The sequence below is a fragment of the Rhinatrema bivittatum genome, chromosome 2 (genome assembly GCF_901001135.1).
Source record: "Rhinatrema bivittatum chromosome 2, aRhiBiv1.1, whole genome shotgun sequence".
Taxonomy (NCBI): domain Eukaryota; kingdom Metazoa; phylum Chordata; class Amphibia; order Gymnophiona; family Rhinatrematidae; genus Rhinatrema; species Rhinatrema bivittatum.
Genome location: NC_042616.1, coordinates 683,392,033 through 683,407,620, shown reverse-complemented (window position 1 = coordinate 683,407,620; position 15,588 = coordinate 683,392,033). Strand labels below are relative to the sequence as shown.

The 15,588-nt window shown below is 44.6% G+C and overlaps 1 protein-coding gene across 2 annotated transcripts in view; it reads left to right on the top strand.

Moving 5' to 3' along the window:
- The first annotated feature begins 513 nt into the window (after nt 1–513).
- The window catches only part of ZNF704 (zinc finger protein 704), a 390,701-nt gene continuing 375,626 nt past the window's right edge, over nt 514–15,588 (top strand). For both annotated transcript variants that reach the window (XR_003854854.1, XM_029591538.1), the window contains exon 1: nt 514–1,274. Coding sequence is in view for 1 of the 2 variants with exons in the window: in XM_029591538.1 (XP_029447398.1) it covers nt 1,023–1,274 (252 nt within the window). In the remaining variant the exon portion in view is untranslated. The remainder of the gene's footprint in view (nt 1,275–15,588) is intronic.

The window sequence follows — 15,588 nt, the reverse complement described above, 5'->3', positions numbered from 1 at the left end:
AAAATGTGCCTGCAACTGCATGTGAACCTGGTCGCTAGGCTGGGCACGCTTTATTGCATCAGCCCATAGAACCTACCTGGCGTTTGCTTTAAACGCATTGCCAAAAACAAACATTTTTGTTATGGTATTTATTTTCCAGTAAATCATTAATATTTTCTAGTATGTCGTAGAGCTAAGTTAATGTTTCTTATATAAAAATTAATCCTAAGGTGCTCCTTTTTGATTGAGAAGTGAAATGTGTTTTTTGCTATTTTAAATTGTTACATATGGTCTGTTTGTAAAGCCTCTATTGACCTTTGCTCATATGCTGCTAAACCGCTTTGGGTGAATCCTGTAAATAAAGCATGCGGTTTTCTCCAGAACCAATTTTATTGGCCCATGGTCAGGTTTTTCATGTGGAGGGTCACGATTTGCTTGTTGCCCTAGTCCTTCACAGGCTGGATTGAACTCAGTGGACAATCCCCTTTGCGCCGGGGCAAGACTGCACGAGAGGTTCCCAGCACGGCCAACTTTCAAATGCTATTTTGAAGGGCATTTGGGAATGTGTGCTGAGAACAAAATTCCTGCCTGGGATTGTTTTAAGTTAACCCTTGAAGGGTTGTTTACAGAATATTAACAACAGGCAAAGGATTCATTGCCCGCCTTTTTTTCCATACTTATTTTATTTATGTTTCTGGCACCATGCGCTGACCTAGCTCCAGGAAAGATGAGGCGGGCACAGGACCTTCGGAGACCGCAGGGGGGTCCTACAGCCTGTCGAAGTGACCTGTGGGGGTCTGAAAGCCCCTCGCGCTGAGAATCTTCCCCGCGCCGGACAGCAGCCGAGCGCTTCCAGCCCTCTGCAGTGAAAAGCCTGAGCTCTTCGCCGGCGAGAGACTCCGGCGCCGGGAGGGCGCCGGGCTCCAGTCCGCGTTTTGTGGGTCGGGGCTGCGTGGAAGGACCGAAAACACAAACAGCTGGCGGGGGAGGGGGGGGGACGGACGCAGCCCGGACACGGGATCCAGACGAGCCCGATCTGCAGCATGCAAGCCCGGCGCCTGGCCAAGCGCTCGGTGCTGGGGAGCCGGGTGTGCGCGGGGGAGGGAGCCGGGCCCGGGCACAGTCCGCTCCTGCCGCCTCCGCCGCCCCCTGACGGATCCTGTCGGGCCGTGAGGCTGGAGAGCCGGGGGCCGCCGCCACGCCTGGAGCTGCAGCCGGAGGAGGAAGAGGAGCAGGCGGGGGCGAGCTGCCGGATCGCCGCCGCGCTGCACTTGACCTGCAAGTCCGCTGGCAAGGTGGGTGCTGCGGGCTCTCCCGCCGGGACCCTTGCAGGGGTGCGAGCGACTGCTGGCCGCTGCTTCCCAGCCCCTTCCTCCCCCACCGGCACAGCGTGTAAATGCCCTCCCGCTCCAAACATTCCCATTCCCACCCCGGACACAGTGCACCCTCCCCTGGGCACATCATGATACAAATGTGGCCCTCCAAACCCTTCCCCACGCCATGGGCACAGTACTGAGCCCCCCTCCAAACACTGCGCAAGGTGATGTGCATAGCAAAGATTTTCCTTTCTCTCACATCCCAAACCTGCCCCCTCTTCCGTGGGCACAGCATAAAGCAGGCACAGAGTACAAACGAGTGCCCAGGAGCCAGAGCCGAGAGGTATCCCAGCACCTGTTTGAGTGCTGCAGTGCATGCCTTTATCTGTAAGGTATCATAACAAGAGAGAGGCAAAAAATGTAGACTGGCCCCCATGAAATTCTTATGGCGATTTTAAATCGTTTTCAAGCATTTTAAAATCTCTTGAGCCTAAAAACTGGCCTAGTCAGGTTGGCAGGTTTGATGTCTTATTGCTCTCTGTTTGTGACATTAATGTTTTGACTGCACCTCCCTCGCCTTTTTAATACTATGCTGTCTTTAAATATGTTCAAATATTTATTTTAAAATGTATCGGTATCACTCTTGCTCTAAATCTCGAAATCAGGCTGCACGTGTTCTTCTGCTTAACCCTTGCAGGGTATAGCCTTCTACAGTTTAACCATTTTCATAATGCCCCTTGCATAGTTCTTCCAGGTCACTTCCCTTTATTGCTACACAAAACAACAAAAAAAAAGCTGGTGCTTGTCTTTCTAAAAAATCTATAGACGTTGCTAAGGAAGGCTGTAGTTAGTGGCTAAACATTGTTTTATTCCTGTGCATTATATACTGATCCTGGGTGTGACACTTTACATCAGCTGCACTTGTTGAATGCTCACCTAAGACTTGAAAACTCAGATGGGCCAATGTGCTAAAGTGCACTTACTAAGTTACTATAGGCATTAAAATGCAGAAACATGGCATGTATTAATGGTCAATCTTAATAACGCAAATGAGGCAGGCAGTAAAGTAAGTAAGTATGGACAGTTTTATAAAAATGTAACCCCCACCTCTCAGAGGTGGAGATTTTTATTTTTGTGTGTGCATTAATGCATCTGCAAAACAATCTTGTGATCCATATTTGTTTTGCTGATCTAACAGGTAATGTGCTGTTTTGCATATCATTACCTTAGCATACATTTTGTGTTAAAACTATTACAAGCTGCTTTACATCCATTAGCGATGCTGTTGACATGGGAAGATCAGCTTATGTGTGCTAACAACACTTTCAATATATGCTACACTCATGCTGGCCCCCAGTGTGGTGATTTAACCTGTCACTGAATTTCCTTCCCGCAGGAGATAACACAGCTTTAGCAATCTCTTGCTTTCTGGCCCAGATAAATTGTTGAAAACACATTCTTGTTTTTCTTTTCTAGAGAAAACGTTTGCTACTGTATTTCAGAAGAGATTATTTTAGGGCTTTACATTTAAATACACAGTTAAAAATCTATCTTGTCTTTCTGTAATATGTGCATGAAAAAAATGGATTTGATTGTGGGATTCCAGGAGAAGCTCTGATAAGGGGCTGCAGTACAACCATTACCTGAATTCAAACAGGTCTTTTTCAGTTTCAGAGAACTTGAACTCAGGAAGTAGTTGTAGTATAAGTGACTGTCATGGACTGAAGATTTTCTTGGCTTCTCAGTGGTAAAATCATAATGTATCTACAGGATACCTGAGCTGAAACCATGGCTCTTCAAAAATGCGTACAATGTGCCGTATAATAACAACTGGCAGAAAAATTACATGGATATTGTCTGATGAAAGAGTGACAATTATTAAGAAATGTAAAGAGTATTAAGACAACTCATTGACTATTTAAATATTCTAGTTAACATGTTTTGATGTTGTGTTGACCTAAAATGTGACTGTTGCTTTTGTAAACCATTGTGATCTTCTTTTGGACCGACGGTATATAAAATGCTTAAATAAATACAATATTTACAGGTTTTCAGGCAGCATAGACTTGGAGGATACTTCCTGTGCTTTAGGTGCACTGGCTGCTGTTTCTTCCTCTCTGAACCTGGAGGTCTGTTGGTGGTTTATTCACTTTCTCTAGGATGGTAAATGTATCTGTGCTGTATAAATTGCTTTTTCTGGCATGGGCGGCATGTTACAGTGGTCTATTATCACTTACCCTGGGACAGGAGGTATGTCTATGGTATACAATCACCATCTCAGTGGTGGGGTTGGGATGAGGGGTTGTCTGAAGTGTATATCATTCTATCTGGGATAAAGTCCTGTGTAGTGTAGAATTTTGTCCACGGGGTGTATTCCGTCTCTTTGGCGTGGGATGCCTGGATGATTAGATCCACTCTCTCTCTTGAGATAGGAAGTGTATCAGGGAGAAGGCAGGGGACATATTGACTGAGGTGAAATGTAGAGCATAGAATTGTTTGTTCTGGGACGGGCAATATCTGCAGTGTGTATTCAGTCTCTTTTTGTTGGGAGGTGTGTCTGGTGTGCAATTGCTGTCTTTCTGTCAAGAGGCATATATATATATATATATATATATTCATTCTTCTTTCTACATACCTCTGTGTTTTTCCTATTTCCCAGTGGGACAGAAACTTTGATACACACCTCCAATCATACAGACAGAAAACGAATGTATGTAGTGTGTATTGTTTGTATAATTGGTGCATATTGTAAGCAAATGTTAAAATAGGTGTGAAATAAACAATAACTTATAAAATAAACCTTAACATTGTTTATTCACTTAAAGATCTCCGATTCACACTTTTCTTACTCCACACCATATATATGATGCCGTAACCTTAATTTTGCCAGTTAATTGGACTAAAATATGCACCCTGGCTTAAGGCTTTCGTTAATCCGAGCTTGACTGTTATTTACTATGTGTTTTTTGTAATAATAATTTTAAATCGTTCTATAATCTCTTACAAGATAGCCCTGTTATTTGCCCTGTTATTTGTAACCTCTTGTTCGATGTAATTTCCAACTTTGGTTCTATGTAAACCGACGTGATATGTACCAGTACATGAACATCGGTATATAAAAGCCTTTAAATAAATAAATAAATAAAATAAATCATGAGTTATGGCTTTTGCTACCTTTATTTATTTATTTTTAGGTTAAATGATAAGCAGAGTTCACACATTTGAACTGCTTACCTCCTCTTCCTGAGGAGCAAATTCACAAAATATTTTTCTACAGAAAGAGTAGTGAAGGCTTGAACTTTAGGGGAGCATGGGATAAGGATACCGAGATAATTTTACTTGTATATTCAGCAGAACACAGCTGGTTACACAGGGGACCTAGGAGGCTGAAAGCTCAGATAATGACTAGGCCATGCTTCTGCTGTCTTTTCACTTTTAACAGCTAAGAGGTCCATAATCAAATGGTATTTCTGGCTAAGTTTTGGGATTATCCAGGTAGGTTTCTAGCCGGATAAAACTTACTCAGATAAATTGAAGACATTTTAGGTTGGAGCTAACTTACCTGGATAATGCCAATATTCAACATTATCTTAAGTAAGTCTGGTTGTGGCAGAGGATGTGCAGGGAAAAAAAATTTCGTTTTTGTTTTTTGGTTTGTTTTTGGGAGATTTTTTCCCCCCACAAATTTCAGTACGTGGAATGTTTGATTCATTTTATTTGTGTGGAAAAAGAAAATCAAATATTAAAAAAAAATGGACTAAAAGAAAATGGGACCTCCCGTCCCTCCCTCCCACCCATGCGGGAAAATGCCGGGGGCAGCATCCCCCCCCCCATCCCCCCCCCCCTTTACCCGATCCGGTAGGGCTCCGCCAGCGAAGCCTAGAGCCAGGCCGAAGCCTTGGCCTTACATAGGTCAAGGATACGGGAGGGCGCTGCAGCATCGACCTATGCAAGGCTGACAGCTCGGCTTAGGCTGGAGCCCAGGCCCGATGCAGTGGCCCGGCTGGATCCTGGATCCTGACACCAGGTCCTTGGCCTGGACCCAGGACTGACACCGAGGCCTGGCCTGGTTGCTGGGTGCCAACGCCTGGACCTCAGCCTAGAGTCAGGCCCAGGCCTAGGCCCAGAGCCCAGACCTTGGAGCAGCTCCAACGACATTTCTTTTTTTTTTTTCTTTTTCAACTGATGCCGTCCACTGGGATCATACCTGAGTTAATTAACTCTGGTGTATTCACACCTGAGTTAATTAACTCTGGTGTATTCACACCAGTGGACGGTGCCATTTTGGTGTATGGCTTATGGGCCAGGCCCTGTCTTCGGGTCTGGGACCGGGTTGGGGTCCCAGTGTTTGGACTTGGCCTGGCCACTTCCGTGGATACCTGACGGATGTAAGTGATTGTTCGGGAGGTGGGCTCGGGCATAGGCCATTGACCTTGCTTTGGGCCTCTGTCTATGCCTTAGGCGAGGTCCTGGCCTCAGGCCTAGGCCTGATGCATTCATTTAAAACGAATGCAACAAATAAGGTTTGTTTCATTTAGGAAGCCCTCGATTTGTTTTGGGTCCCCCAAATGAAACACATGGGCCTTATTCATAGTGTTTTGCGCATTCATTTTAAATGAATGCACATCCCTAGTTCTAAAGTTATCTGGATATCTTGCACTTTATCTGGATATTTCTATTAGGACTTCTAGTTTAGACTCCTAACCTTTGGAGTTAGGATCCTAGATTTGCTCTTTTGAAAATTTATTGGGGATGAGTCCCGAAATTTAGGGACTTAGTTTCACTAGACCCCTAAATTTAGGAGCCTATAAAGTGGGTGGCTTACAGGGACAGAGTTAGGGTGAGGAAAACAAAGTTAGAAGCTTAACACTGATTTTTAGTACTAGGCACCTAATTTAGGAACCTGTATTTAGGGGCTTAGCCTTTTTATGAAAATATCAGCCCATTTGTTGTAACTGAACTTGCAGCCTGATAAACAGACCTGGCTGCGGGTTTGCTTGTGTTTCTGCTGGGACATCTACTGTTTCAAATTACCCACTTTCCCATTCATTCTGGGCCACTCCAAAACTAGTTGAATTCTTTAATTAGGACATTTTAAACACAAATATTTGCTGCTTGGTTGTGCTCAACTGTGGTAGACTCCATGCCAGATTTAAGATTATGGTGCCTTAGGGCACCATAATCTCTCCCCCCCCCCCCCCCCCCCCCAAGAAATCAGAGAGAGTTCCAGTTTTTGGGTGCCTTCAGAATTTGACACCCTAGGCCAGGGGTGACCAACTCCAGTCCTTGAGAGCCACAAACAGGCCTGGTTTTCAGGATATCCACAATAAATATACATGAGATAGATTTGCATGCACTGCCTCCATTGTCTGCAAAGCTATGTCATGTATATTCATTGTGAATATCCTGAAAACCAGGCCTGTTTGTGGCTTTTGAAGACTGGAGTTGGCCACCCTTGCCCTAGGCATTTGCCTCTTTGCCTGTTCCTAAATCCTGCCCTGGATGAACTGACATATATGTTCTGTGAGATGCTTTTCTGAATTGCTGTATATACTCAGCAGAGAGAGATTTTTATTTCAATTTTATTTTTTTAGTTTCAGAATATTTTGCATGTAAAAATGATTTAATGTAACCAGAAGGGAAAAGTATAAAGATAAATGCCCACAATCAATCTTTACCAACACACACACATGAGAACATCCTCTGCCTCCCTTCCGGCCATCCTGTACACATGGCTTACGCACACTAAGGGCCTGATTCTCCTTTTCTGTATTTGCGGGGAAAATGTTTAGTAAATCAGGCCCTAACATAGGAAAAATGGCAAAAATATATAAAATGAAATAACACAATATTTAGCTAATAAGCATACAAACAGATGTGTACAATCACTCACTAAAAATATATATATTCGCACTTATTGGTAATTCTTAGCTTTCATTCCTTTATTGAAAACAATTTAATATTTTTGTTTTATGTTATATCTGATGTCTTATGAAAACAAAGTTAAAAATAATATTATGTTAACATTTTAAACATGCATTCCTTATCATCCTGCTAGACTAGACATTACATTTGAGATTTCCATCCTCCACAGCTGACAGACTGAGGGCATACTTTTTTCATGACCTCACTCAGGGCTATAAAGGAGGTGTGGCCCTGGCCAATACCAGTAGTCTCTGTTTCCAACAACAGCAGACATAGCTCCCAGAATCAGGGTCTGATTGAATTCTTGTTGCTTCTGGGACAACTATCCCTAGAGGTTATTTCTTCCAGTGGGAGCAGTCTCTCAGGCTCTGCCCTGGTCGAGCTCCTAGGTTATCCCAGTGATAGTCTCTGCCATGGTTGAGTTCCTGGCGGTCCCTCCCAGTTCCATTTGGGCCTGTGAAACCTCCAGTGAACAATATCTGGCCCAGTACCCTGTGGGGGCTGTAATGTCCCAAGAGCACAATGGTAGATGCTTACCTTCAGAGAATGGTTCCTGGATTCTCAGGAGGCTTGCAAGGCCCTCTTGTTCTCTCTTTCTCCACTCATATCTCCATCTCTCATAGGTGAAGGAGAAGTAGACGTAAATAGAAGCCGAGTCAGGTACCAGCAGGTGGTGGCCTTGTCTGGAGGTGGTAAGAGGCAGCAGAGCTGATTTCTTTGTGGATATGCATATGCTGGAGAAAGGGCAGCAGTGGGCCTTACTGCATGGGAAGGTATAACTCCCTACTGTTACGCTAGTGTCCTGGTTGTTTCTCTAGCATTAAATGCTACATTTATGTGATACACCTATGAGTTTACCAAGCAGGCTGGGTAAGGCCTGTAAGAATATGGCAAGGCTACTCGGGGGGGGGGGGGGGTGTCAATCCGCAGGCATATTGGGAACCATCAGGAATCTCCCTCTCCTTTTGAGGGCATGCTAGAGGCCAGCTCCAGAAAAATATATGGGGAAAATCACCACACACCCCCCAGCCCCCCCCCCCCCCCCAAAAAAAAAATAAAGGCCCAGGATTGCTAAAGGTTTCCTGGGAGGGAACTCTTGCCCAGAGTTTGAGCCCTGCAGGGACCTACGCATTCTAGTGTCTCTGGTCCCTAAGGATTAACATTTGGCCCCTCCCCAGGAGCAGCCGCCAAGGGGAAGAAGGAAAATTGTAAACCCATTTTAAGAGGATTCTCAAGCCCCAGGCCTCCCTAAGAAGAGAGGGAGCTGGTATTAGGTATCGATGACTCCACTATAATATTCCTATCCCAGAAAAAAGGAACTGGCAGCCCTCAATTCCAGGATAGTGGTCACTTGAGTGTTCTTACCCCCGCAAAAAAAAAAAAAAAATTTCAGCGGAAGGGTACCCTTCCCTCTAGGGTACTGAGAAGTCACCAAGGATGTTTCCCTCAGATGCAGGGCACTCACTGAAATGGATATAAAAAAACAAAACAAAAAGGAGAGGGGAAGAGGGTTAGGCAAAGCTATCTTCTGCCACAGGAGGAGAGGACTAGCCTACTCAAAATCCTCTGCGCAAATGCTTGATCTTGACAGGCATGCTCAAGACCGGCATCATGGTAGGTCAGCCCTGAACTTCAGAATATTGGCTAAAATAGGCCCTTTTAGGAAAGGGTTCTGCAAGCCTCCATTTGCAGAGGAAATGGGGTCTGAGCCACTCAGTATAGGGGGCTCCAGTTAGCCCAGGTTCAGCCCAGATGGCAATAGCTTTAGCATTCTGGGCAGGGGATAAGTACAACCTGGTGAGGATATCCTCGAGGACTGACCTCAGAGGCCCCCAAAACAGTCTTGGCACCTTGTTAATACAGGATATGGTATCTTTAATTGTGGTGACTGCTTGAGGGTTAGATTTTTCACCTCTCTGCCGTAATTCAAACCAGTGGGTCTATTCACCGCCGCCAACGCGGCCGGCGTTTCACCAAAGTTGCTGCTTCAGGGCAGACTAATTCATGAAGAGAAACATCTTCTACAATGGTCGGGTAGACTGAACCCGTTCAGTGGAAGCACTTTATGGTAGACTGAACCCGACCATTGTAGAAGATGTTTCTCTTCATGAATTAGTCCGCCCTGAAGCAGCAACTTTGGCAAAACGCCGGCCGCGTTGGCGGCGGTGAATAGACCCATGGGTCTGAATTACGGCAGAGCAGTGAAAAATCTAACCCGCAAGCGGTCACCACAATTAAACATAAGTGCTCTGCCGTTCCTTAAACTTGTCGGGATTTTCAATCACATATGAGACGGTGTGATATGTTCCATCCGTCCGGCTACTAAGCTACGAGACTGAAATTTGATTATACAGTCTTCAGTAAGAAGTTATGCTGCAGAGCTGTTTCGTTATTTTATTGTTCCTGGATGCAGTGCCGTTTGAAGAGCTAACCCAAACACTGGCTGACACAGTGTTGAATCAGTACTAAGATATTGCAATTCATCCAGTCAAGCACTACAGACATTTATTCTCCTTGGTTATAGTGCTGGTCGAAGAGTTAGCCAGGTTACTGGCAGACATCGTGTTGAATGAGTACTTAGACATTGCAATTCATTTAGTCTAGCACTATAGACATTCACTTGATAATTTGTAACTACAATTTTCTACAAAGTTAACAATGATGAGTTACTAAGGTAACATTTATTTTCAACTAAAGGTTACAATAGTTTCATCAGTTATATAGGCATTTGATTGCCACATGAAAGTTGTTACACAGTAACACTGGAACACCATTTTCCAATTAAGTGAATACTGATCAATCATACAAGTACAATTTTTTTCTAGCAAAAAAAGTTTCATTTGCAGAAATTGAGAAGCACTATATATCATTACCAGTTCTTTAGGTTCAATGGAAGCACTTTATGGTTGCATATAGACTGAGATTCAACAGTGCTGTTAAAAATTGCTTGGAGACATGTGTCCAGTTTCATAAAAACAATCTTATAAAATTAAAAACCAAATATTAATAATTAAAAATTAACATCTTGGTTTTAAGATTATAATTAAAATTTAATAAAGTGATTTAAATAATTTTATTTAAAATTCAACATCAGAGATTATAAGACCGGTGACTGGACTAATTGGCTATAAGAAGCTTCTGGTTCTCAGATCTCTTGCCAATACTGTGGTCTTATCTCTATACATAAATTGTTTTGTCTTGATTGTCCATTAGTTGTAGATTTATATCTATCATTCAAGGCATCATAATCTCCGCAGCTAATATTCTTTCACATAGCTAGTTATTGTTTTGTTTGATTGTATACTAGTTTTATTCCCAATTTGTTGTTTGATTTGAATGTACTGATAGCCTGGTGGCAACGGCAGCAGGGAAGGAAGAGCAGCGGGAGAGACCGGTGCTTGGTGACACACTGGTGTGTCGCGACACACCGGTTGAGAAGCGCTGCGCTAGAACATCGATATACTTCCTATTAGGAAAACAGAACAAGCTAGGCTGCTATAAATTCCTATTTAGAAACAATATACCAGCAAAATAGCTCACCTTGGTCATATATGCAGAATACAGACAGACCCTGACCAAATACATAAGAGACCAGAAAGTATAAATAGAAACATGCTAAGAACTGAACTGATACCCTCAACAAGCCAGCCTCTACATGCAGAGCAACAATGGAAAAACTGAAAAATTATTCTTCATAAAACCATTAAATAATGGGGGGAGAGACAAAATGGCTGCCTACTGAGAGCACGGAAACGCTCTGCTCTCAATCAGTTTCGTTTTTCCTTTTTGAAACTTTGCCTTTTTGCTGAAAGAAAATGCCTCACACGAAACGTAAGGCAAAGCTGAAAAGCTTGCCTGTTGATTCAACATCAGAAACTTCCCAGCGAAGTATTGCCGAGTGTTTTGGCTTTTCTTCTGCTACGCCCATCGAGAGGACCGCTGATGGGGTGAGACAGGAGCAGATCTCTCCTGTCCAGGTCGAAGAAATATCGTTAAGCCCAGGGGCGCCGGAGACGCTTACGCCACCTGGAACTGGCCTAGAGAGACCAGGGGACATACCGGAGCAAGTCACAGGAGCTGCTTTCAAGCCAGAAGATCAACGGGAGACGACGGATGACTCGGATCCCCTTGCAGAGAAGGGAGTCGAACAGCGGGGTGAAATGGCGGATCTTAAGCAAAGATCAGCTGTGGACGCTGAAAAAATTCCCTTCGAGACCAGTACACCAATTATTGAGGAAACGGGCTTGAAAAGTCAGCATGACCGTGGAGCAAAGCCTAAGGTCAGTAAAAACATAATTATTAAACCTGCAACAATTACATTGGACACTATATGGAATGTGATAGTGAAGTTGGAAGCTTCTATAACCTCACTAACGGAAGCTGTGGTAGAGACAAATAAATCCTTGAAAGGCAATACTGAAAAAGTGTTAGAACAAGAAAGGAAAATAACAAGCATGGAAGAGAGACTGATTAAAGCTGAGAAAATTCAACAGTATCAGATTCAAGCAGAAGGAGAGACATTGAAAAAAATTGAGAGTCTAGAAAATATGGTACGTGCAAATAACCTAAGAGTACTTAATTTTCCTGTTCTGGACATATTATCACCAGTAGAATTATTTAAGGAATATATGATTCAAACTCTCAAAATTCCATCAACATGTCTTCCCGTTGTAGTTAAGGCATATTATCTGCAGGGAAAAAAAGATATGAAGAGTAATCAAGAAAAGATAGAAGAACAAAATCCCACAGATTTGATGAATATTTCAGAAATATTACAAAGCTCGACGGAGTTAGAAGTGAAAAAAAGAGAAACGCTTCTGATATCTTTTGCATTTACATCTGAGAGAGACACTGTAATGCGATTTTTCTTCCGATCCAGATTATCCACATTTTATGGACAAAAAGTTTGGTTATACCCGGACCTTGCAAAGAACACGCAAATGCGGAGAAGGAAATTTATTGCCCTTAGACAGGATTTGCTATCGAAGGGGGGTAAATTCATGTTGAAATATCCATGTAGATGTATAGTAGATTATAAAAATGGAAAATGTGTTTACAGACCCGGAACAGCTAAAAGTGCTTTTGGGAACAACATTACAAACTCCCGGTAATTAAATGCAGGAGGTCCAGTAATTTTCCTTATGCTTATTTGTAATTGACTGCTCCTTTTTCCTGTTGTCTCTCTCCTCGGTTTCCTAAAGTTTTATGGGGAAAGGTTATTTTTGTTCTGTAGTAAAATTTACCATTTGAAAAAAATTTCTGTAACCCTATATTTCCTAATGAAGAATCTTCTTGTAAATTTGTTTAAATATGCAATAAAAACAAAATAAAAAAAACCCCCATTAAATAATAAATTCAATAAATATAAAACATCATAGTAAAATTATATTCATAAAAAGAATAAATATTTTGAACCAGTTAATGAATAGAATATCCAAAATTTTCCAAACACCAATAAAATATTTAAAAAAATCCAATAATTAAAAAAACCCTATAAAATATTTCAACATAGCAAAAACATCAAATTACACCTAATTATTAAAACTAATGTTTAAAAAAATCTCCTGCTCTCCATACCTGGGATCTATTGATTTCCAGTCGCCCGTAGATGGTTATGGATTCAGGGAGTTAAGGCTGTGCAAACTTTACCTTCTCTGACACACACACACACACACACACACGCGCCTATGTTCTCACACATACTTCCTCTCACATACACAGGCTGTCTCTCCCTCACAGACACACAGGAGCCGATACAGAAAAAATGCGCCCAAATTTGGTGCTGAATATTCAGCACCTGCATTCCTAACACGTGCCCAGGCACCTCTCCTGGGGCACTATGCAATATTTAAATTAGGAGGCACTAGAGTCAGTTACTTGCCCCTAGTGCCTCCTTGGTAGTGGGTACCCAGTGCTGACACACAACTTATGCCCTGACCATGGCAGTAAAAAACTCGCATTAAAAAACCCACACTAGCATTAGTGTGGCTCCCTGCATTACCTACGATTAGCTAATTGCCTCCTTTGCATGCCGTTAGCATGCATTCGCATAGGAAAAAACATGGGTCGTGTGTATGTACGCATTTTTTTCCCATGCACAAAACCTTATTGCATTCCCGTATTGGGCTTTGCACGAGAAACCGCGAGTATATGCGTGCATAAACCCGTGGCAGCTTCAGTGCAACTTATTACATCGGCCCCATGTGTGTTATCTTATTTATTTATTTATCAAATTTTCTATACAGTCGTTAAGACGAGCCATCACAACTGTTTACAAATTATTAAAATGCAGAGGGTAAAACATACAGTATTAAAATCATTTAGCACATAAAATAACAATAATAGTAATCAGTAACTAAAATAAGGGGCGGATTTTAAGAGCCCTGCTCGCGTAAATCCGCCCGGATTTACGCGAGCAGGGCCCTGCGCGCCGGTGCGCCTATTTTACATAGGCCTACCGGTGCGCGCAGAGCCCCGGGACTCGCGTAAGTCCCGGGGTTCTCCGAGGGGGGCGTGTTGGGGGCGGGCCCGGTCGTCGCGGCGTTTCAGGGGCGTGTCGGCAGCGTTTTGGGGGCGGGTACGGGGGCGTGGCCACGGCCCGGGGCGGTCCGGAGGCGTGGCCATGCCCTCCGTACCCGCCCCCAGGTCGCGTCCCGGCGCGCAGGAGTCCCGCTGACACGCGGGGATTTACGCCTCCCGGAGGGAGGCGTAAATCCCCCGACAAAGGTAAGGGGGGGGCTTAGACAGGGCCGGGTGGGTGGGTTAGGGAGGGGAAGGTGAGGGGAGGGCAAAAGGAAGTTCCCTCCGAGGCCGCTCCGATTTCGGAGCGGCCTCGGAGGGAACGGGGGTAGGCTGCGCGGCTCAGCGCGCGCCGGCTATACAGAATTGATAGCCTTGCGCGCGCCGATCCAGGATTTTAGTGGATACGCGCGGCTCCGCGCGTATCTCCTAAAATCCAGCGTACTTTTGCTTGCGCCTGATGCGCCAGCAAAAGTAGGCCTATTCGCATAGTTTGAAAATCTACCCCTAAATGTTAAGAGAATAAATAAGTAAAAACTAAAAATGTGAATAAGTACTGGAATTAAAAGAAATTGTTCCTATTTTACTGCCAATCTCAGTTTCCCTCCGTATATGCCTTGTCGAAAAGCCAGGTTTTTAAATCCCCGAGCGACACAGCTTTTTCTCTGACTTGTTTCAAATGCGCGGAGTGTACAGCGGGTATTGACAGTAGGCCTTTATTGGTGGATCGTAAATTTCTTTGGTGCACATGGAGCCTGATGGCCGCATTTAGCCAGTCTACTTGCTCACCGTGTATCAGTTTATGCAAGGTGCAGAGTGTTTTAAATTTAATACGGGATTCAACTGGTAACCAATGTAGAGCTATCAGGATAGGGGTAATGTGGTTCCTTTTTCTACTGCTCTTGAATTCCTCCTGTGGCCGGTGCCATGGGAGGCCTCTTACCTCTGCCTGCTCCCCCGATGCTGCTCCCCGTGGCCCGGAGGCCGTCATCCTCCCGCAGGTTTGAGGCCTGTTCTTCAGCGGTAAGAGCCACCCGCTGTGCTCTGTTGCAGCAGGAGGCTGCTGGCATCCTCTTCGTGGCTCGGGCCGCTGCCACGCTGCTGCTCGTCAGGCCTGGAGGCCTGCTCCACAGCGGCAGGGCCGCCGCCTTGCTCCACCTCCCACGTCAGGGCCTGCACGGCCCAACTCCGGCTCCTCTCTGCTTCAGCGACTGCAGGGCCGCTGTCCAGGGTCCTGCAGACGTCCTCTCACTGCTCCTCCTAAGGGGCAGGCCCTCGGCTCTCTTCCATTCTTATAGGGCCAGTCAGGTGTGGCCCCCCTGGAGACTCCTCCCTGGGTGTTGGCCTTCCAGTCCTACACAGGCTCTAAGCTCACTTCATCTTCGCCTTGGCAAGGAGCTAGTCTCAGGTACTAGTCCTCCCTAAGACACCTCCGCTTCTAGGACTCCATGTCTCGTCTTCGTTCCAAGTGTTCCTGATGTCTTCGTTCCAAGTGTTCCTGAAGTCTCCGTTCCTTGACTGCTCAAATCGTCTGTTGATCCCGGCTTTTAACCTTCCTCCACTGAGTCCCGCCTCAGTGCTCTGGCCAGAGTTCCGTCTCTGGATTCCTGGCTCCGAATCCAGTCTCTGAGCTTCCTCCTTGAACTGTGTACGGGTCTCAGAAGCTCCTTGCATTTGCCTCCGTCTCCTTGATGTTCCAATTCCAAGTCCTTGTCTTTGTTCCAGTGTCTCCACATCCTGATGTCTTCATGACCTGAAGTCTTCGTCCAGAGGTTCCCTGTGGCTCCGCCATCCCATCCCAGCGTGGTCTGCGACCAGCCCAGCTGGGTTGAGTAGGGCACGCTGAGGT